Source organism: Oxyura jamaicensis, chromosome 2, assembly GCF_011077185.1.
Source record: "Oxyura jamaicensis isolate SHBP4307 breed ruddy duck chromosome 2, BPBGC_Ojam_1.0, whole genome shotgun sequence".
In the NCBI taxonomy this organism is placed as follows: domain Eukaryota; kingdom Metazoa; phylum Chordata; class Aves; order Anseriformes; family Anatidae; genus Oxyura; species Oxyura jamaicensis.
In genome coordinates, this window is record NC_048894.1 from 85348055 (window position 1) to 85372857 (window position 24803).

At 39.9% G+C, this 24803-nt stretch overlaps 1 protein-coding gene across 4 annotated transcripts in view; it reads right to left on the reverse strand.

The window, feature by feature from the left end:
- Positions 1-24803, reverse strand: part of TENT4A (terminal nucleotidyltransferase 4A) — a 63745-nt gene that overhangs the window by 33434 nt on the left and 5508 nt on the right. For all 4 annotated transcript variants that reach the window (XM_035317812.1, XM_035317814.1, XM_035317811.1 and 1 more), the window contains exons 2-8: positions 24207-24803; positions 11286-11409; positions 9844-9890; positions 9030-9150; positions 7690-7797; positions 6752-6880; positions 5482-5695 (exon numbers count right to left, since the gene is read on the reverse strand). In XM_035317812.1, coding sequence (XP_035173703.1) covers positions 5482-5695; positions 6752-6880; positions 7690-7797; positions 9030-9150; positions 9844-9890; positions 11286-11409; positions 24207-24803 — 1340 coding nt within the window. The remainder of the gene's footprint in view (positions 1-5481; positions 5696-6751; positions 6881-7689; positions 7798-9029; positions 9151-9843; positions 9891-11285; positions 11410-24206) is intronic.

The window sequence follows — 24803 nt, forward strand, 5'->3', positions numbered from 1 at the left end:
GACACCAAAGGTTCACTGTCACCACTCAATTTAAGGAACACTTAAAAACAACTTCCTCCAAATTGTATGTGCGAAACACAGATTAGATCTTGAGTGGGTAGAAAGCTGCTTACAGTAAAAGGTTCCCTCTTTCAGAATGATACTTGAAATGCTGTGAGAACACTGGAAATGGATGAACCGCTAAAAGTAGTTATTTTAAGCTTGCAAATCAAATCAGGGCCCACAAACAAGTTATAATGAAAAATCCTCTTTTAAAATTGATAGGCAAAGGATTGAGTCTATCCTTTGGAGACTGAATCCAGTAAGACTGAATATGACATTAGAGGAACCTTTCACTCACTGAAGTATTTTGTCCAGCAAGCCATTATAGATAAATATGCCAAGATCTGCCACCCAGGGTGAAAAGCAGCCTTGACTTTACTACTTGACAACACATATTAGCCCTTCAAGATTCTCCAATAATGATGCCACTTAAACAGGAAAGGGTAATCAATGAAAATAGATATGGAGTATAAAAGCATTTTGGGAAGACATGATTTCTTCAATAACATATATTGTTAAGTAAAAGTTGATCAAGAAAACACTTCATGTTTACTGAAGTAACTGAGTATCTATCTCACTCTGAATGTACTGTGGCAGTATCCAGCAGCTGCTAGACTCAGAATTACAGAAGCCTCTTTACATGGCATATTTACAACTGGACTCTATCCTCAAGTAGAAGCCAAAGTAGGCATTGGAAAGTGGATCTCTGAAGAACTACACTGTAGTTCAGTGTTTCACTGCAAAGTAGGTATCGGAGACTTTCCCAAAGGACTTTGTCCAAAGACAGCTGAATAGAGACAAGGGAAGTTCAGTGGTCAAGAAACCAAAATATGAACACATTAATTCCACTGGAAAAACAGCAAAGTTTCCCAGGGAAAGAACTGTCCTGCAACAACCTTCCACTTAACAACACACAAAACATACATACAAAAAAGAATTAAGTTGAAAATCAATAAATAGAAACAATGTTTACAAGTGGCTAAACACATGCAATTGTACCTACCACTAAATTTATGTAACAGGAATTGAGAATATACTGTCAAATTGTGTTAGCGTAGTCTAACATAGTCCTAAGGCATCTACATTTAATGTGCATCATTAAAGGAGCTACACAAAAATGAAGACACCACTGCTACTTATTATTGGTTACTCCTTTTGACAGTTATCACTTCTGCTCTTCTGCCAGCAAAAGAAATCAGAAACCATTCCTCATCCACTTACAGCAAACTCAGGCAGTTTAGTTTAAACCACCAGGTTGTGTACGAGTCTTGATTGAAGCAGATGTGAGAAAAGGCAGGATAGCTCATGCCAAAAGCATGCACAGGTTCTTGGATTGCCTCATTCTCCACCTGTAATTAGTTCATTAAAAAGTCTGAATAAGCAGTTTTATTCAGGTATAGTCTGCAGGACTTCTGACTTGCACTGCAGCCGAAAAGCAGATATGGAAGCCAAAGCAAATATGGAAGCCAAAGCTAGGCAAGCTACTATGAACAGTACCAGTCAAGCCTGCACAGAAGGTGACCCTACTCAATCCAGAGAGCAACATATTAGAGAAGCCAGAAGATTATCCATTTAGCAGTTCTGAATTCTAAAAAAATAAGTTTTAAAAAAGATTCTTTAGGGAATAGGTTTTCTTCTGTGAGATTGTTCTCATTAACACATCACCTTTACATACCTAGGCAGCCTTTCAACATAATCTAGACTGAACAATTAAAGCACATACCCAAATGCTTTCACTCTTAAAAAGACAGCTTTTAACTCTGATATAAACATCAGTGGATAACAATGGTGTATAATTCCACATATAACTCAATCTTTATTCTTTTGTGTGAAGTATGGCTTCATCCCTTAAGGAGCATTTCTGAGACTTCCATCAGTAGTTATCAGTATTATCACTATCAAGTAGCTTTCCATTACCTGAAACAGTTTAAAGGGGACAGCCTGGAAAGTCAAAGGTAAGACCATGAGCTAGGACTGAAGCAAATTTGTTTGTGTTAAGCTCTTACCTACTAAACACATTTTTGCAACATTCATGAAGAGGTTGTTTCAGCTGCTAGCCTCAATGTATCTGCTTTTTTTTTTTTTTTTATAAATGTATGCATTTTATACACACACACATATATTCACAGGTTCTAATGACAAATAACAGGTACTGAAAAGCTGTGATGAATGCCTTTGGGCAATCACTAAGGCTAGAAAAGAATCCCAATAGTTGTTGCCATCTCAAAGCTAGTTACTTCCTGCATTTGTGGCCTATCAAAATGAAGAAGACAGCAACGCTAAGCATAATTACTCCTGTAAACAGTCCCTTCAAGAAAACAATATAAAAGTTAACATTTAGAACTTTACTATAGGCACTGGTAAATTCACCACCCTTCTCATTAAGAGAACAGCAGAGATGAAGCTCATAGTCAGACTATGACAGCTATGCTTGCTGCTGCCGATCTGAACCAAGATCAAAATCACTTCTGCCACAAGCATCAAAAATGTGACTGAAGAACCTTGACATTCCCCTCAGATAAAACCATGAGCTAATAAGCTTCTCTAATAACTTGAATAAATTCAAAGATCGTTTTAAAACCACAGATGAAAGATTTGAGCTACAGAGTCCTGTATTCCAGGACAGGATATGGGTGGATCAATTCCATACATATGAACCTCTTCTAGGATGGTAGCACCTGCCCTGCTCCAACACGTTCCCATGAGCAGACTTCCTGAGTGCCTGACTTTGCAATTCTCCTAAAAGAATGCTTTTACTGTTTACACAAAGGATGACTGTTTCCAGAAACTGGAGCAGTAGCAGTTAAAAGATGTTTACACAAACTCCTTTCCTTGGAGAAGAAGAGATTTTCATCTCATTGCCCTGCCCTAGGACACTACTAACTCAAGATGAAGAGCCTTCAGGTATTTAAGATGATCAGATAGAAACTATCACTAAATTGCATCACAGGATAGATGATTCTGGCATCTCAAATCCAAGTTTCAACAGATTTCCCACTTCAAGTGTGGACTCTCAGTGTCTTTCCTGGTGTTTCTTTGATCTCAAATCAAAGAAATTATAATCCTCTAGTGCCCAATGAAGTATTGAGGCTCTCAAAGGAAACCCTGTAGCACCCAGGAGAATCTTATCTGACTTAAACCCACTACAACCAAAACTGATGTCTGTTCCTTCCAGATCTGGAACAGAATGTCCTAAGCAGGAAGAACTAAACTGTGACTTCTTTTATCTGTTAGCCAGACATTTTATGCTAAAGAAAAAACAATTCCTTAGACTTAAATGAATTAATATCACTGAACTTAATCCCGTCGCCCCCTAAAGCTATGCTACCTTTCAGCATCCTACTGCACAATTTGTGTGTACACTCATAAGACGGTCTTTTAAACTGCTTGAATAATCTAGAGGAATTGAAAGGGTTTTTCGCATCCCTGTATTTTTTTTTTTTGTCTGACTTCTGGATTAAGAAGCCACCTTGCAAGGTCTTCTTGCAAAGCATAACCAGAACTTTACAGAAAGCTATGATCAAGCTGCAAACGGAGATCCCAAAAAGATTAAGAACTAATGCATGAAGTATATAAACAGATTTTGGGGAAAACTCTACAGCACCTTATGTTAACCTAGATCAAGGAACAGCTGTCCTCTCTTTCCTAAGATATTTGTTCCCATCTCCTTTCCAATGCCAACAGTGAACATCATAGAGTTAGACACTGAGCAGATCTGAGCACAAACTAACCAAGCAGAGGTCAGCTGGGCAAGGACCTGAACCCTTGGGAAAGTATTTTGTACTGAAACAAGCAGTAACAGGACTAAACTAAAATCCAGATGTTATCTACGTTATCTTACACTCAATAGGTACTTTGAGGCACTCTAAGAACATGTAATTACACCTAGATCTAATGGGGCTGTATCCATGAGACCCAATTCAAAGTGCCACCCTACATGTTCTGTAAAGTTTTCCTCCTAGTTCCATCAGGCAAGTTCTGCAGCTCTATGGTAGCTACCAAAAAATCCAACCACTATGTCCCAAAGGAATCATTTATCTCAAGTCATCTGCTTTGATTTGCCTTGCCAAAACCCTTTCTCCTAGAAAAGCTACATTATCTCAGCCTACAGAATCTCACTTAAAACTTAGTTCTTACCAGCTCTTTAAGAGCATGTAGCTATAGATCTTCCTTACAAAACAATTCTCTTCCTTTAGTCTTCAGCTGGTAAAACAGAACAGAACTGGAAGTCCAAGTAAGGTTTTTGGTTCTAAAGAAATGTAGTCATGCTGCCATCAAAACTGATTTTTCAGAGAAGTGCACAGTTACTGCATGAAAACTCCAAAAAAAAAAAATCACACTTATGCCTGGCCAAGTGCAAGAGTCATGATGGACACAAACTTAAAGCTACATACGTATCAGACGTAGCTAAACAAACGAGTATCTTGGCACATAGCCCGTTCTAGAGAGGCATGAACATTCAGTACACAAGTATTTAGGAAGGAGCCAAACTTCAGCTCCTGATCCATGGTATTTGCTTTAAAAGTGCTATACATAAGCAGTCTACCCACAACACGTGACAGTATGGAGTTTGAGTGCCAATTACATCCCAAAAATACTAAAGCTGAAGTCCAAATTAACCAGAACTTGATTTTGTTAAAAAGCTGTTCTGGAATCCAGACACTTAGGACAATCTCAGTAGAATCCAAACTGAGCATTACTAGTTGGCAATTTTCAGGAACTTAACCCATCTTCATTACTCTGAACATTCCTGAACCGAAAACAAGACTTCAAGAGAAAAGCATTTTAAATTACTTTCAAATGTACATGCAACCAAACCTGACGTTCTCTGAAGGTCCCTGTGCAATGCAGAAGCCAGTTACGCAAACCAGACTCTCCACACCAACATAATATTCCAGCCATTCCCTTACTACACATTTATGGCCACATACCTGTGTTTCTGTGCAGTCTCTAGTGTACTGCCCTGCAAGGTAGATACTTCATCTGGTGCATTTCATTTCCATGTGGTACAATATATCTTTAGCATAGCACCACAGACTGCAGCAGGCAGAGCTACACCTTCCTTTCTCATTCTTTCGTAACAAAGAATGGAGAATTGTTCCTTCCAACAACTCCCCTTCCAGGATTTCCTGGACCTCTTTCCTTCATTACCCCTCAGCACTGCTAGAGAACCTTATTATAAGCTCAACACATTTCTGAATCTGCAATGCATTATTTATCTGCACTGTTTGTGTGCAATCCAGCTTACTCAGGCTAACAACCTTTACAAAATTCAGTTCCTTATCCCTTGGCTCACCTCCACAGCTGTACCTCACCAGCAGGAAGTCTTTTCTCCAAGCAGATTTAACACACTTAACAGAATTTAGCAACTCTAAAATAAGTTTGAGAGTATGAGTTGAGCCAGAGCTCCAGAACACAGCAAGAAGTGCGACATCTTACCAGGCAGGAGAGGATCTTCAATACATAGCATGGATGGTCTGTATCCATTAGTCATGACTTTCATTATTTCTTCTTTGGCAATATAGGCACCTCCGTTTTTTATTCTAATACCAGTTTTCAAGTAGTTAAAATTCCTTCCGTAGAGTTCAAAGAATTCTATCAGAAGCATTCCAAGGTTTTCATCAGCTCTTCTGGCATCGATTCTTGGATGCAGCTGTGACAGAACAGTTACTGATTATTAAAAATGAATGCTCGTCTGACCATAAGAGTACAACAACAAGCCCTCATTTAAAGAGCCGAGTATAATCTCTTTACTCAAATCCGAGTTGTCATGTACTTACACTACTTTCATGTAACCAAAAGGGGGCAGCACTTCAGCAGCATATAGAAGCCAAAAAATTCTTTCTTACCTCCTCTAACTTTTTATGGATTAGTAAATTCTTGTTTCTAAGCCAGAAGCAATAAAGCACTACATTCCACATTAAGGCTTAGTAATAGAGTAATAGCCGATTTTTTAAAGAAAAATCCACCAGGCTTAATGCATTCAGAAGCACAAGAACTATCTACCCCAACTGAACGGCAGTTCTTTTCTCAATCTCTTCATATTATTTATACATAATCTATAGTCGTATATCATTTAATCACTAGCAGCAATGATACACAGGTTTTTCCAGTATCAGAGGTGTTGAGACATTAACATTGTACTTCATACTCCCACAAAGCTTACTCTGACAAAAATTTATTGGAAGTAGTAACAGCTCATTCATGATCTCACGAGTAATTACCTAAAATACTTGCCCGTTTTAAGCATGTTAAAGCTTAACCAATGAACATAATTAGAAAGTGACTGTTTAATTTCTTGATTTTAACAAGCACCAAAATTAGCTACTATCCACACTCAGTACCAGTAGTCTAGGAAGTAACAGACAAACTGTGCCAGATTTAGCACCAGTAAAATCATTCAGGGTTAGGACTGGAATAAACACAGGAAAGCACCGTAACCCTCATGACAGGACCTATTATAGAAAGCGATGCACCACCTCTATGCTGTTGACAAGTCTTCTGCTGCTTTCTCAGTTCACACAGTGAATAGATCTTAGGTTTGAGAGGTAGTCTATAGGAGCTGTCAATGATCAAACACCTAGAATCATAGCAAAATAAAGCTGTGCATTGCTATGGGATTGTAAAGAAACAGCATCTTCCATAACAGGGCCTAGTGACAGAAGCAAAAATATTTTAAAGAACTTAAGCAAACAAGAAACAGACTTACCTGCAGGAAACTAATTGCCATTAAAATTAGGCTGTAAGAGCTAATTCCACCAGTAAAAACTTCATTCAAGTCCCTCTGAAGTAGGAACTGTTTTAATACTAAAATCAAATAAGGCAGCAAAGAGTATTTCTGCAAAGCAAAATAATTCTTATCAAAGATAACGTCAAAATCCCAAACCAAAATACTAAACAATCTCAACATAAGATTAAACTAATACAAAAATGTTGTTCAGTAGTGTGCTATAAAATGTTTCCTAAGGAAGAAACAAAACATGCAATTTTTTATTCTAGAAACTGAGACAAATAGAGAAACTCATACTTGATCAAGTAGCCTATACAAATTTAATTCCCTCATCTCCTCCCCAAGAGGAAGACTTTTACATCTTCATTGAATGCAAGTGTCATTCAGTCAGTGCATTTCATCTAAACAGTGCTTTTACAGAAGAGCATAAAAGTAAACTTAGGTTTAAGTACTTAGGTGCAGAATTCTTTTTAGACATTGCTTAACAAGGCAGCATTCACAAGCAAGCACTATTAAAATTCAACGTAAGTAAAGCTTGGACAGCCTTGCTTTAGAAACACAGTTTAATACCTATCTCCAGATCTAAATATGATTGCACAGATCATTTCAATATACAGGTTTATGAACAGACAACTAGCACTCAACTACTAGAAAACTATGTAACCACATTCAGCTTCACTGTTTGCAGTTTCTAGTTCACAAAGCTCAAGCTTTTAAAAAAATCTTCATATCTTTCTACCAAGTAAGGCAACACTGAACAGATACCAGCAGAAAATAAGACATTCATGTTTAATTAGTATTAATGAAAATAGTCTTCAACAGTAAGTTTCAAAAGTCTTAAGCCATACCAAAAAAGGTTAGCTAAGCATCTAGCGTATCCTTGGTAAGTAGTATAACATTCATTGTATTGTTGATACCTTCATGTATTCCTTGATAAATCGAGCTGCCTTCACACCAGTTTCTACATTAAAACTGATGTCAACTTTCACTTCCGTCTCCTGGTCAGTAAGTTTTATTATTGGTACCTGAAAAGGTTAAAACAGGGTTTTATGAGTCCCCAAAAACACAACACCAGTGCTCCTCTCCAGCTACTTACTTAACACGTGTGCTATCAGTCCAAATGAATGACAAGGGAGACAAGAAAAGGTGTTTTTGAGAAAGGATAACAATCCTAACTTGGCGAACAAGTGAACAATTTTTAGATTTTTTGTGAGGTGATTAAAATATTGGCATATACGATCACATTAACTTAGGATCACTCGTGTACATTCCCACAGCTGTTAGATATCTACCTCCATAGCTGCAATATCAGTGTTGTAAGAACTGCATTCATCTGACCCAGCAGTGCACCGTTCAGCTTGCTAAACTGACAGAAAACTTAGCCTAGCAGAAAAAATAAAGAGCTGCCTGTTGGTTTTATCAAGCTGAACTGGTTCACTGCAAAGTCAAATGAAAGCCAGAATGGATAAAAGCAAAGCAGGAATAAAAAGACAGAATTACAGCATCATTTTATACTAACAGCAAAGGGAATAAAATAAGAGGCTGGTAAAATTAGTAAGCATATTGCCTTTCTCCTTTTCTACGTGGTACTACTAATACTGAAAATCCCACTCTCAGGAAAACCAAAGATTGCCAGAGCTCCTGCTATGTATTGCTATTCCAGCAGAAGCTGTAGGAATCTTCTGGTCCTAAAAGTCACTATTTTCAGGAAACACAGAAGGTAACTGCCTACTAATAGAAGTCTGCAATATTCTGCTTAGTCTCATGGAGAAAACACTAGTTTGGTAATGCAAAATTCTTACATTAAGTTTTCAGCACATTCAGCGTTTGATCCATTGTGTTCACGAGACAGATGCAAGAAATACTACACAAACACAACTCTAGCTACTAGTCACTGGTGAAACACAAGTCCTTTTAAAATTCAGTGGAAAAACCATGATCTAGTTAAATTGTCTTATATTTTGAAAATGCAGACTTTCCTTGACAATAGGAAATCATTCTGTACTGACAATGAGCATAAAAGTGGCCTTCCAGCAAAGTGTACCAGTAACGTTCTGTGTCAAAATTTCTCTATGCTATTGCTAAAAACATACACATTCTACTAAAATCTTGCCCAGACAGAGCAAAACAAGATAACATCATTGTGCTTAAGACATAAATTGCTTCATGAATTAAAGAATATTTTTTTTTATCACCTAGTATTATATTAAGGATTCTAAAAACTTTTCTGTTCAGTATTCCAATGATTGTTACTTACCGTAGCTTTATCAAGTACTTTAATGGAATACGGCTCAGCCACATTGTGTTTTCTTAGTGCTTGCTCCAGCAGCTGTAAAGGGGGGCGTTCCCATTTCCCAAAAACAACTAAATCAATATCACTAGACAAAAAGAACACAGCATGAAATCCATTAAGTCTTAGACGTGGTAGTCCACAAAGAAAATTGCCATTCTACATGTTACAAGTCCTCCCAGATAAACATTTTGCAACTTTTAGCAATCTAGGTTTCCAAGAAGCTTGTTTTAGCAATGTTAGAGACAAGTTAGGGTGCTTTAGGACCCAAATTCAGTATTCTAGTTCCTTACTTCCAGTCCTCTGATGGGTTCTTTGGATGACTCCTTCCTTTTTTCTTCCTTGTTGCCCCATTCTGACTTCCACAGCCCAATCCTGTCCCTCACCTATCCATGTTGGTAGGTTTGTTAATAGTCCAAACATTTGTGTTTTGTTGTTTTTTTCCACTAATTTTGTGCAGTAACTGTGACACTCAGATTTATTTAACAAAACACAACTTTTACATAGAGTAAAACTGGCAAGTTTAGTACTTGCTATCTTGAAAACATAGCCCAAAGGAAGAAACAGTGCTTCAAAGCATTGACAAGTACCTAGTGCTGGCACTGATATACCAAATATTTATCAGATCTAAGTCGAATAGCTCTTCCCTTGGTCACATGGGACACTAAGCAAGAACTTTGCTGGAAGTTTGATAGGTTTACAAGTTATAATCTAAATTCCCCTTTGAGTTTTACCATTAAACTGAAGGACAAGCTTTATCTAAAAAGAAATCATTACTTACCTAGTTGGAAGATAAAGCCCTGTACTAAAGCTGCCAAATATCTGGACCTGAAAAAAAATGAAATCACTTATTATGAATGCTCACTTTTAAGATATGTTAAGATTTTTCTGGACCTGTTAAAGATACACCCCAGTAAAAAAAGTTATTGGGCTTACGTGTCAGTATACAGACTTTGCTGTATACTGTTAAGCTTGTACAAATATACCTTCTCTTACAGATTCTATTTTATGGGAAATTGTATTTTTACAACATGAAATGACTACCAAGCCTGAAAGCCAGACAGCATAAACTTTTGAAAAGTGCTTTTACCTATTTATTTCATTTTAGGGAAGGATAAACTGTTATAAATTTCCATCCTCTGCCCTCTTCCCTCATAGGGCTACTTTACTAATTTTTTGTTTAAAATATTTTTTTTTCAATTATTACATTTAACAAGTGCGACTAAATATTCAACTCATAACAAACATAAGTACGCCAGATTTTACTGTAAGGATGACAAATTGTAGATGTTTGGGTGAGAGAGGCACGCGCACTGAGATTATGCTGAGGAGGCATTCACAGTCCAGATCAGATACTTTCACTATACTTCCACCCTAGAAAATTGCGATTTTCGTCTCATTTACAGCACAATTTGCAAGTTTACTTCTTTGAAGCGACCCATAAAAAGGCTGTGCCATTTCAGTGACTATTACCGTTCCCATAGTCTAGAAAAATCTTATTACTAAAAAAAATTGTAGGTGAAGATGAAGATGGGCTTTACAGTGTATTTAGCTCAACACTGTGCCCATAACCTCAGTTCTGGTCATTAAAGGTTATGAAATCACAACAGTCTGAATTTTTTTAATGCATGTTAAAAACATCCCTGCTATCTGTAATCAGAAGGGTAATGAGATACGAGCAGGGTAACAGAGATACGGTTTGCATTAAGTTCCTTTTGGATGTTTTTTTTGCTTGGAGGAAGTTTGCTCTTTGGATAATAAACAGTTTGAAAACAAAATAATTTTGGTTAGAAGATACTTCAAAAAGTGAAGTCCAATCTTCCCCCTAAAGTTGAACTAAGGTAATTCAAAAAACGTCAAATTTGTGAAGTATACAAAAAAATGAAGTTTGGTTTTGAAACTGTTCTTTTATAAAGTATTTGTATTTACAAATATCCACAAGGTCAGGATCCATTGTAGAAGTGGATACATAGTTGGATTCATTTTGATATTCAATAATATTTTTTTTTCATTTCTTAAATAAGAGCTATCAGTAGCCTTCACTAACCTGATATCTAGGTTTTAAGTTTCCTCCACTTTTTAAAATAAAATTCTGAAGAGCTGTGATATTTAAGTCAATCACCTTAAAACTTACCTGTTTACTTCTCAAAAACAAAAGATAGCTTCATGAATTGAGCTCTACAACCTAATGGAGAAGCAAATCAGTACTCGAGTTACACTCACATCAGCTGTAGGCCAGAGATCTTTGATGACCGTTTCTATTCTTTTCACCACTTCTCTTCTCATAGCTGCTTCTTCTGGACGAGGGGACATGAAGTCATAGAAGTCAATTATTTCTTCGTGTAGTCTAAAAGAGAAAGTAACATCAATTATTATGATGATTTAACTATTACAATAATTTCACACACCCTGAATAAGGCCATAGGTTTTGTTTAATATCATTTAACCAAAACCAGCAGTACTTTCAAGAGAGAGGTGAGCACCACAGAAGTTAGATTTTAGAGGGTAAAGCCAGACAGCTTGGGATCTAGGATTGGCAGAGAGGCAAGGGCCTCGAGACGTATTCATACTTGATTTCCACGGCAGCACCTCACAGTAATCTCAGCAATGCCTATACATCAGCTCTCACCACATTACCTAACTGCTAAAGATGTCAAATAACAGGACACAAACACTGGTAGACATTTGCTAACCTTCCTACATGCTCAACAAGGAAGTTACAGGCCACTGACATGGAGTTTTTGCAGAGGGCTGTAAGAGGGCCATATGACTATTCCTTGATACAAAAACATACACTTGCACAAATAGGGATTTCCTTAACAATTCAAGTCCTTTACAAGCCACCTATTCCTACAGGAAATGACCTTTCAATTGAACTACTCAAAGTAAGGAGCGTAACATTTTCTCCAGTGTAAAATACATTAATAACAGCGCTAGGTGAGGAGTTCTCACACAGCATCTTTCTATGCCTGTTAAGTGCTTCCGTTTCCCATCTTCCTGATACTACAGGGTACTCACTGACAAACGTGAATGAAGATGGATTTAAGTTTTCAGGTGAACATAAATGCTTGTTTACAATGGAAAAGCACCAAGCCGTGCCAGACAAAAAATATGATTTCTTGAAACAGGACAATAACTGCTGTTGTGATATTTTAGCAAAGATCTTTTCAATGTTGATATATAGTCAATAAACTTAGCCTTCAAAATTGTGTAAGTCTAATAGAACTCTAAACTAATTTTATATTTTCCTGAGACTGTTTTGCAACACATTTTACTAGAGAATTCCTTCCCTATCAGATGTCCTTCGACAGATCATATTCAGAAGGCACTGCCCACTTCTTAAGTGTCGGGATTCCTTTCTATACACAAAGATTTCAGCAGCAAAACATAAAGACTCTACTTTTAGAGAGTATATATTTAGAATTACCATGTGCCTTTCCTTTTATCTTAAGCTGCTGATCCACAGTTGAACACTTAACTACACAGGAGACAGACCGAACTTCTCCATTTGATGGAGGTACTTGATTTCACAACTTCAGAGCAAGACAGGAGGTACAAACCAACATGCTCTTTTTTTTTTTTCTAGAAAGCATGATTTCCACCCCTCCCCCCAAAGGTTAAAAAAAAAGGAAATGCAGCAATGAAACCCAACTAAAGATTTCCCACTGTCCTGTCTATAAAAAACAGCAGTAGGCAGGTACAGGGTGAAAGCAAGAGAAGAAAAAGCAGTTGTCCAACTCCCTTGCTGCACCTCTTCCAAGTCTACAGTAATTCTGACATACTTTTGGGGCGGATACCAAACGTGTATTAGCTCAAAAGACTTTTCTTCCAATTTTTCCATGTCGTTTTATTCCACTTATGCTTTTGTCATTCATGACATTCTATGACAATTTAAATATGAGGAGTAAAGAAGTGTTTTCTTTTAAAATCCTGCCTGTGAATGAGTCTACTTGATGCTCTTTTTCTAGGAAAAAAAAATTACTGGCAGCTCATCTCCAAACAATGTTTTGCAGACTTTGCACTTACATTCACCTGTCCCTAAGCACCAGTTTCTTTCCCACCTCAAGCTAACCCACCCTCATCTGCTCCTCTCTCCTGACACAGGAGCAGGTCTGAAGTTTGATCAGTGCTGACTTCTTTCAGCTTGTTTTCAGTTGCACCGTGCTTTTGGCAGGTGACCAGAAAGGCACACAGTCAATATGTAATTACACCACTTAGCCCATGACACACCTGCTATTTATTTTTTATTGTTCATTCCCACTGCTACTAATTGCTATTTGAGGAGCGCAGCATACAGCTGCTCTTTAGAAGAAAGCATTTTGAAGGAGCATTTAAATGTTTTCTGAGCAATTGCCACCGATTGCCCACCCACCTGGCACGTGCAGCCTGAGTTATTTTTCTTCAGATTTTTGTCTCCATATTTACTAGCATTTAATTTTATCTGCAGGCTTGTAACCTACTGAATAATGAACTCCCATTAGGACTGTCTGCAGTCAGCTCTGGCTTTGTTTCTCTTGGTGTTCTGTCCTTCTCCCATTCACTTCTTCCCTCCAGGTATTTATGAATATATTGTGCAACCACTTCTTGAGTAAGTCCACTGGTACCCTTCCTTTATTACAATGAAAATAATTTATTCTTTCCCTTTGTTACTTCTATGCAGTTGGTAAACCCGTAAGCACAGCAAGCCTATGACTTTTAAAAAAGCCTTCAAAAAAGGATCTCAAAAACATTCCTCCAAAAGAAAAAATATCCTACAGATCTATGTTATCCCAATGACCATGTTAATAAGGGTTAGCAATGTATCCACTAGGATATCAGCCAGGTTCAGCCACTCCTGGACACGCAGGCATTCCTGCAAAAAGCTGTGCTTGCAGTTGCCATTCAGTATTAGGAAAGAAGAGAAGGCAGAGCAAGCACACATGCACTCCCCCACTGCAGTGCCCAGTGAGCCTCTGCTCAGACCAATAAGCGTGGCAATCTTTAAGCATATAATGAACAACTCAACATTTCCTTCCCTGATCTAGTTTTCAACAAGTCAGCTCCACATTTCCACTCTTGCCCTGCCAAGAAAGCACGTAATGCTTCAGTTTGCACAGGACCACCGCAGGAGTTAGATAACCAAAGCTGTTTGCAAGTTGAAACCAGATGCTGCGGTTTCATGGTGAAGTTCTTCTTGAATTCCTCAGCACATGCCATCAGATGTGGCTGTATACAAGTCATCGTCCTACGGATTTAAACATTCCTTACTGAATTTCAACATGATAATTCCTCAACAGTCAAAGTCAATGAAAGTGCAGATGAGAACTTTAAGTCCTTCTCTGGCAAAAAAATAAAAATAAAAAATAGCAATGCAATTAGATCATTTAGGTTTTACTACATGATCTGACTTCCCCTTGGTTCCCTTTCATATCTCTGATCCTGGTATGAGCCCCGGCCACTCCGGCAAGTTCCTTGCTTTTGATGCGTAAGGTTTCCAGTTTATAATGCACTTCACAAGACAGAAGATTTGAGAACTGTTTTAACAGACTTATTTTGTTCACTCCCCTTTCTACTCTCCTTATTTCAACAGTTTCTATTTCTCAGAAAACATCATCAAAACTCTTTGATAAGAATCAATGCTATCTTCGGAGTCAGCCTAAGACAACACCTGATCTTAATGCAGCATTTTCAAGTATTTTAGCCTCTTGGCCATTTCTTTGAGCTTCTTTCTAAAGAAGCTTCTCAAAATTAAGATTTATTTTTTTTAAATGAGTATTATTACTGTTGATATTTTCTAAGCCTCTTCGCTCAGATGAGATTACCGGAATGCTAGTCACATAAAAAGTAGCTCTGATATATGCAACCAGATGCTGTATGCTGCTCAGGACTAATCCCAGAGCAACTTCTATATTAGCTGCACAAATGATTTGGTGTCTAAAAACAGGCTACAACATGACATTCACCCAGCCAATATATGGATAGTTTCCAGTTAAGTATTTTGCCCATGTAACCTCTCTGATCTTCAGAAGCACTTGTCACCTTCTTGGTCAGGACTGCAACAGAATATTCATCATTAAGAGCACAATCTCAATCTGCAGCACAGGAGGTACTAGCAAGCGAAAATAAGATTTAAAAAAAAAAAAGAGCTTCCTTTAACATATAGCACAAGCGTCTTAAACAATTCAGGCTATAAGAGCATCCCATTTATATCTATTTTCTTGGTTTAAGACTCCTGCTATACTGCTCTCTTAAAGCTGGGCATTTTAATTGACTTCTTAAAAAGGCAGTTTCACTATATTAAAATATTGAAAATTAGATGCTTTGGCAAAACGTAACTATACTGATAATGGAGGGTGGAAGAGATTAGAATGCAGGGATGCAGAAGAAGGGCTACTTGCACTTAAACACTATTTATCTTGCTAATTTTAACACCCTGGAGGAACCAACCGTTCACTGATGCCATTACCGCTCAACGCGGTAAACATCTGCTGCTCACAGGCTGAACTATGCAACACGATAAACACCTTTGTTTACCAAAAAATTATCCCTTTTACTGTTTTAGGAAAGGCAGAGATACACTTCTGAGCTTCAGGTTAAAATGAGACCAAGGAGATGTGTCCTTAGTCTTCTGTCATGTTTTTCTTTAAAGGCAGGTTTCTAAGAGAGGAGATCATTTACTTTACTCATTACTTACTGCATCTGCAAGTACTAAGCACATAGCTCATTCGTTACCTCAAGGGTTGCCTTCAGTGTATTGACATGAAATTCTCAAACTGCATCAGCAAACTAGGAAGTGAATGAAAAGCAACAGTGTTCCCTCCAGTAAGCATACTGTTTGTCTTCAGTATCGTGTCTGCGCTATTAAGCACACAAATTTATTCTGGGCAGAAACATGACTGCATCATTTACATGGAACTGGTATTATTTTTTAAAATACATTCATTGCTATATGAATATTTTTCTAGCTAAGAACACATCAGCCAAATATCCCTGTAAAAGACTAGATTCCTCAGTTACTGCATGTGTTTAATACCAGCACGGAGCAGGAAAGGCAGCATTTTGAGAGCTTTGTTGAAATAAAGGTTACAAACAAAAAGCTGAGTTCTCAGTGAAGTATGAACTCTGAAACATGCCTGAAGACTTGGCTGTCTCAAGCTTAAATGGCAAAGTCCCAGCAGCCACTGTGTGTATTTCTCAAGTCTGTTGAAATATTTTACCTTCACCTACTACTACAGCAAAGCATAGCTGTATTATCAAGGAAATACAAGTGAAATCTCAAAGCTACAACAACTAAATGTGTTCAGTAGCTAACACCAGTGTTAGAGTCAAACTTAGGAGCAGTTTAATAAAACAAATTAACATGCACAATTGAAGCAATAGTATGATTCCAAGATGCAGACTTTTACCAATACAATTTAAAATGAAGACATCTACAGAAGTAGCAAAACTAGAACCACGACCCAGAAGAGGCCATTAGCTCCCAGTTCTCCTCCTACCACACTCAACACCCACCAGGCGCCTGCACTTCGGTGTACCATTAATACTCAGGTAACAGCACGCTGTGCTCTACACAGCATTCTAGGCTTGCAGACTAGAAAAGCTATGAAAACACAGAGCTGCATTCGTATATGATATTGCTGCAAACCAGTCTCACGTTACACTGGAATTCAGACAGCGATTACTTTTGTCCCTGTAATTGCATGGAAGGCAGCAAACTCTGGACTGCAGAGGTAAAATCTCAGCCTAAGAGAACTTCTGGGAAGTTTTACACCTTCGGAGCACACATGAATTCCCTTTCCACTGCAAACGGACCAGTTTATGCTGCAAGTTTCCAGACTTAAGAGAATTTGTTTGTATTTTGGAAGAGAAAACCATTCAAAACTAATCTGCTTTTCAAAGTCTATCAATCCAATAAAACCCAACCAATTAGCTTCTTAATGACCTTGAAAAAGCTGCATTATACTAAAATCCAGAAAAGAAACTGATATATTAGTATTATGTCCAAGCTGATACATGACAAAACAGATCTGCTATGCAAGCTTCTGAACAGCTGTACATAGCTCCTGACAGGCTGCTCATCTTCGCCACACCACCAAGAAAACATCACATTATTATTTTGTTGCATCAATGAAGGAGCGTACCATATGTTAAACCTTGGAACTGGATCAGCGAGCTCGCTATGCCAATAAATAGAACCGCTAAACACTGAAATTCCTGTCTTAATACTATTCTTTTCCAAATGCCCAAAGATAGCAAGTGATTAACATCCCAGACAAGTCAGAAAGGTTGCAACGACAGAAACATCAGTGATAGAAACTATGCCCATGCAGCAGCTATGCATCACATCACAGTAGCCACCGCAAATTTTCTGAGAAGAAACTCAATTTAATCTTGAGCAGGCAGCACATAGTGGAATTCAAAAAGCATCAATCTGAACACCAACAGCAAACCCTACACATCAAGTCTCTCTGCAGGGCAACAAAAGGTTTTTCGGACTTAAGTATTGCTACAGTTCACTACGTGAAAGAGGAAGCTTCTTAATTTAAGAATTTTAACCAAAAGGTTGTGTTTAGGAGAGTATCACAGATACCATACCAGTTGCTTAGCAAAAGACTGCATCACTAATTAGATTTTAGGGAAAAAAGATCCTCCACTAACTTGTCATAGGATTCCATCAGATGTCTTTGAAAACATGAAGTCACGTGCAAAGCAGGAGAAGAGGATTGAAGATTAAGGATATTAAAAAGGATCATGAGGAAGAACACAACAAGATACAAACCTAAGCTTAGGAAAGGATAAATTAACTCATGAGCAAAAAAAAAAAATGCTTCTGTTAAGTGAATTAATTGATCAGAACAGAGAAGGTTAAATGATCACAATGCAAGACAAGCTAACTTGTTTTCTCTCCCTCAGAGAGGTTTCCCTGATCCCTACTTTAGAGCGAGCACTTGCCCCAAATTGACTTCTTAGTTGGAAATACACCACAGCAAAATCTATTCCTGGCAATTTGGTATTCACCAAAAGCAGCATTCAGTTCACCATTTGTATCACAGGAACATTAAGAAGCAATCTTTTTTTTTTTTTAATTACAACAATTAGTTTTGATATTCACTATAGTCCAACTAGTCAAAGATAAAATCAGTGCAACACACATACAGTTATGGCTATGTCCAGATGTAAGCACAGCTTTCTTATATGGAAGCAGTGTCTATTAAAGAAAACCACAGGGAATTATTTGCCAAAATCAGTGAACCACAAAGGAAATCCTATTATCTACTTTCCAGCATCTGATAAATCCACATCCTTAAGAAAACCAACAAAGGAAGTAAGCTGACATAAAATGGAAGTGAAGACCTTCCAGTAGAGAAAGAACTGTTTTTAAATGGAAAACAAGCTGCTGAAACTTGGTTTTTCTATTGAAGGAAGGTCACAAGTGAAGTCCCAAAGAGTCCTGTACTATTCAACATCCTCTGAGCGATCTGGAAAATGGACAAATAATAAAGCAGAAAAATCTGAGGCAGCAAGGTTATCAGGAACAAGCTAGCTGAAGAGCTGCAGGTGGACATCAAAAGACTGCACAACGAATAATTATCAGGCAGAATTTGAGATACAGTCTTCTCATAATCCTCTGTGTTGTGCTTTATACTTAGCCTGTCTCAAGGGGCTCTGCACTGACTCTCAAGAGAATCAAGATCTAGAGATAATAACTCTGCAAAAGTCTGTTCAATACTCAGTAGCCAAAAAGAACAGGCAATTCCAGAGCTGGAAAACAGAGAACAAGGTAGAAAGCCCCAGGATGCAGGAATACGGTGACACTATCGCACGCAGGCCTGGTTTGTCCGAGTTCCAGAGATAGAGCAGAACTGTCAAGCATGCAGAGACGATAACTATTTAGAGGCAGGGAACAACTTCAGCAGAAGTGATTAAGTAGAGTGAAATAAAAAGTTTTATCAAGTCAGATACAAAGAGCACACATTGCCTGAGTAATACAGACATGGCTGGCAGCAATTACAACTCTAGTGATAGACTCAGGACAAAAAAATAATGGTTCTTTACAGAATGCATAACTTATCTGAGGAACACCATGCCACGCGATGCTGTTCATCCCAGAAGCTCGATTCATTTTGAACAGGTACACATTCATACAGTAAATCCACAATAAGCATGATGTAGCCCTGTGGGTCCAAGAGCCCCAGGTCACTGAAATAAGGGATTTCTCCAGGAAATATCCCCACAAGCCCATGTTGATAGGTTCTTCTCCCAGCATTTGGCATTGACCTCCAATGGTCTCACTCAATACAGCTGTTTATACCCTTATTGCATACCAGCCTCCAGGCCGGGAAACAGCAATCCCACTTCCTGACGCTTTCCCAAGTCCCTCTCCAAACACTTAGGACTAACAGGCAACTACTCCGCCCTTCCCGTGCATATTACGGTATGTACTGCCTCGTTCTGTCCTGCTCCTAAAGCCAGGTGGAAGCAGAATCTATTGGACATTGCCAGCACTGCCTGCCTCTTCTATCAAGACTTTCACCACAGGTACCCACCTAAAGCCACAGATAACAGACACCAGAGATTTACGAGGAGTGTTTAACAGAGCACCGCGTTGGTTCCTTATTTGAAGGTACAATAACAAGACAGCACTCTCAAGTATAAGGAAAAGTGAGAATACCACATCTGGGAATCCCATAAGGCCCTTACGAATGCTGGATGCTCCAGCACAGACAGCAAGAGTTTCAGTTTCCAAAGTTTACACTTCTTTAGCTCAGCCAAAATACAAGAGAACGTAAATTTGCAGGAAAGGCTGTCCATATGGCATCCCTACACATTAACTTGCAGAGTCCAGCCCTAACAGCAGCAAAGTAAAAGGCAAGAGTTGACAAACACACAACTGGGGCTATGCTACATCCTGAAAAGGCATTTTCAATAATCGATCTGCATAGCACAAAATCCAGCTGGATTTCTCTTGGTCAAGTTCAGCAATAGATCATAAAAGCAAAATAAGCAAGAAAGTTAGAAATGCTTCCACACAGGTGAAGAAAAAAAAACTAAAATAGGCTCAATATACAGTAAGAACACCACTTCCCAGTAGCTACAGACACGAATTTCAGGACACCACTTTTGGCAGACAGTATCCTTCAGCTGCTGAACAGGGAAACAAGTGGTCTGGGGAAGCATCATCACAACCTCGCTCTGCTCATAAGAACTCCTGCCACCAGCCGCTGCCAGCCTGCATCTTCCTTCAGGCAGATCACACGTGGAGGTGTCTGCACTCGTGTGCTCTGACAGAACAGTTGTGTCTCTCTCTAACGAGACAAAGACAACTGGTATGGGGGTGAAGTGGATGCAGTTTTGCAAGCTGCCAGCTGCTATGCATGGCTATTAACGCAGGCAGAGCACTATTTCAACGCATCATCAGGCTTCTGGTACCCACGCTGGCCCTCAACAAGCCAGGCCTGTTGTTTTTGCAGAGCACTGCAGCGTACCAAGAAGATATGCCAGGTATTTCAGCACTAATCTCATTCAACATCTACAATTAATCTGAGTATTTTGAACCAAGTTTTAAGCAGAACAGGCTCATACAGTTAAATATGTCAATTCTTTATTCACTTGGTTAGAGTCACATTAAAAAGAATTAAATCAGCTCTGATTTTATACTACTCATAAGCTATTAGCTACATCTTAAGAGAAACTGCCATATTCCTGTTTACACAAGCAATGCAAACTTAGCAGAGTCCTTAAAAAGTTCACAATAGCCTAGTTTCACATTCTGAAATAAACTTTGAGCACTTTGAAGCTCTCTGAAGGCTAAGATTATTCAAATATGTTTTAAATACATACTTTATAAAAACACAAGCTATTAATTTGATGTACAAAGTAAGCCAACTAAGATTGTAGGTCTAATTTAAAGCCACTTAGTACTTCAAACTAGCAAGGAATCACTTTTTGTTCTAACAGTCACAGACGTTTGAGCTAACCTAGTCACATAACAGGACACTTACCTGCTCGCATCTGAAATCAATCTTTTGTCCTCCCTTCTCTGCTGTGCTCCTAATCTAAACCCAGGCACTTTGGAATTTACCCTGGTGCTAAATTAATCACTCTACTGAAGCAGTGGAACAAATAAAGCTCATTCTCCTCACCATCTTCCAAACATCTGGGAACAGACATACAGGTCAACCTAGGGCAAGCTAAAGCACAGCTTTAGGATGAAATCTAATCAAGCACAGCTATTCTCACACTTTTGTTTTATGAGAGAGACTATTTCCTTTACAGCGCAATGATTGGCATGCTACTGTCAGAAGGTGGTGAAAGCAATAGATATGAGTCCTCTAGAGAAAAAGGAATACTGTACATAAAATAAAGCAGAGCAGAGCCTTTACAGCACACAGCATTGATGAAAACTGTCACACTTACCATCAGTGAGCCACTGAATATGATCCCTCTGAAAAAAAAATGGCAGTGCCATGCACTGTGATAAACCATCTCCAGCTCTGAAGGAGAAACTGGAGAAAGCAGAAAACTACTTCAAAGCATGCAGGAAGGTATTTCACCAGAAGCCCTATTATATCCTGGAAGAGTACAAGCAGAACCTACCCATTCCTTGCCTCTTACCAAAAGAGGCTACAGAACACCACGAGCTACTGCTTATTGTTTTTTTCTACAACACACTTAAATGACATTCTGCAAGGAACAATATACACAGCAAACTAAGCTCCCCATCATTACCAGGTAACATTCATGTCTCGTAGGAGTATAAAAGCATCTATGATCAAGCCCTTCTTCCTCCTATCTATGCCCAAAGCAGCCTGAAATTGAAGACTGCATGGATCCCTTTTTGCCTAGACAGTTGCCCACACCAGTTGGACACACCAAAGATACTCTGCCAACAGACCACCACAGTTACAGAAGGGATGCTCAGAGCTGTGCTGACAACTGCAAGTAATGCTGGGCAACAAATAACAAAAAGTGATCCAGAAGCAACTGCTGTAAGGATCTGTTCCCACACCGATCTTCCCAGAGCATTATTATTTGAACAGCCAAACTGTATTTGAACATATACTCCCCCAGCCTGGCTTTGGGAAAATGAAATTAAACCCACCAGCAGCCAGGAATTACTGCAGTAAATAGACACCTAAAGCCACCTCATCAGTGAAAATATGTTTGTATTATTTCTATCATGAGTACTTCATGAAAAAAAAAATTCAACACCAAACAGAACATTGCTCCAGAATACACATTTGTCCAAGATTCACCCTCAGTAACAGAACTGAAAGTTTAAGGCAGGAACTGTTTCTTAGATAAGCCTATCGTCTCAACTTCCATGCTGTCCTCCAGGACTAGTTCCCTGCTACTCTGTGAAAAGCTATGACATCCACACAGCTTTGTGAAGCTTAATGATTTGACAGATTAATAGTGAGACAACCTAGGACCACGGGATCACATGCTGTAGTTATCTGCCCTAGTGACCCTGTCCTAGCATCAGATCTCACTGCAATAGCACAGATTCTGGACAGAAGATCAGGAAACAGCTTCCACTTTCAAAAGATACTTAGCCAACAACTTGGCATCAACTCCTCAGCAAAAGAGCAACCTGTATTATGCAACTGAATAGCGCAAATGAAGCTTGGCTAAACAACTTTATTGTAGGTGGATTCTCTGCAAACTTGTAGTAGAACAGTGGCGTAACTTTTATTAAGGGAAAGCCAGCAGGAAACAGAAGAGCAGAAGACAAAAGACAAGAAGGGTACGTGGGTAGCAAAGGTGATGTTGCCTAGTAGCTAGAGAACAGAACTTGCAGCGTCTGGTTTTGATTCCCAGCTTCACCACTGCTCTGCTTGACGACTTCAGGCAACTCTGCCATCTGTCTGCCTGTAGCCCTGCCTCCGTGGCACTGACTTGTCTTACACCGATTAAGACGTTAAGTATTCTACTGCATATCTATGGGAATAAAGCAAAGAAACCTGGACTGTTTTTGAGATGCTATTAGAATTTTAAACACGCATCTGAGCTTCCTGCCAGCAATTTTCATTTACAGGGTCACTTTGGGAATAAGAAGAGTAGTCAAATCTTGACCTCCACCAGGAGAGGCTACAGTGTGCAAAAACAGAACTCTAAAAACATGTTTTAATACTTCTGAGTAACTTCAGTGCACCCAATGCCTGACAGTACCACCCAAAAGAGAAAAGGAGGACTCCATCCTTGGGTCAAATCTCTCATTTAATTTATCCAGCTCTGAAGGTGCACCCTGTTATCTATTTCCTTCTACAGATATGCAGCGCCTTTCCTCCCACTTGCATCCAGGAGCTTTGGATTTTAGTAGTTCCAAGAAAATATTTTTGAAATGACATCAGAAATCTTCTATAGTCCACCAGTGCAGCTAGCACTTTTTCTATGAATAAGATAACCTTAAAATTAGAAAGCAATGTTAGCCCTTGACTGAGTGAGCTTTAACAGCTGAAAGACAAGTCTTGCAGAACACCCCAGAGGTGCTTTCTTCAACTTCCAGTCCCTCCTAAATACTTCCACAGCAGACTGAATCAACTCCCCAACTATCCATTTATACGGGAAAGTGATGGTCATGGAAGATGATAACCTTTATAAAAAGTGTTCTCACTCTTCAGGAAGTGAAGATTCCAGTTTAGACACTGGCTGGCTGGGTCTACTCTAGAGCCAGCACACTTCCCTCAAAAACATTATAGGATCACACTGACTCTCGCATTTATTTCAGCCAGAGCTGGGGACTTCTCTTAGAATGGATGTCCTTAACAATTTCCCAAGCTGCCAGTCTGTTCCAACCTGAGCAGAGGCATTTATAAACTGCCACAAAGGCTTCCTTTGAGGTCCTGTGAAATGACTGAAGCCTTCCACTTCTCCCTTTTTGAGCTGAATCAACCCCTAAGAGCTCTGAAAAGCTTCCCCTGCCCATCCACGCTTGAGTTTTTGCAGGAGCTGCTCAACAGCTGCCTGACACCTTCACTTCTCAATTTACCCCAAGGCAAGGCCTAACATGCTGTGCCTGCGCTCCCAGCATCACTGTTCCAACCAGGAGCCACCCAGAGGCGATTTCGGTAAGAAGCCCGTTTCGTGCCCCCCCCGGTGCCACAATCCGGCCCCAGAGGAGGCCGTGCCACCGCTGCCCACCCTCCCCGAAGGGCTGCTCACCCCTGCACGCCCGGGCTGTATTTCCTCGTCTTCCAGGGCGTGCCGGGGCTCTGCAGCGCCGGCTGAGGCGGCTGCCGCTGCTGGTGCGGGGAGGTGTTGGCGGCGACGCCCCGGCTGCCGGAGAGCAGGTAATTCATGCCATAGGTGCTGGCTTTATTCTCCCGTTTCCTCCGGCCCGGGTGGTACTGGTGCTGCTGGGGGGAGGCCGGCGGCGGGTGGTGGGGCCCGCGGGCGAGGTGCGGGGGGGGGGGGGGGGGGTGGTGCCCGTTCACACTGTTCGCTTTGTCGTTCTCGTGGAAGTTAAAAAACTCCCCGGGCCCGGCCCCGCTGCCCAGCAGCCCGGGAGGAGCCACGGCCGCCCGGGGGCCGCAGGAGGAAGAGGAGGAGCCGCCGCCTCCGCCGCAGGAGCCCGACGAGGAGAAGCCGGGGCTCTCGGTGCCGGACTCCACCGACGAGCACGACGACGACGACGACGACACCGACGGCGACTTCTGCAGCCGCCGCCCTCCCTCCCCGCCGCCACCGTTGGCGGGGCCGGCGGCGGGCGGGGGGCCGGCGGCGGCGGGGGCGGCGGCGGGCAGCAGCCCGGCCAGCAGG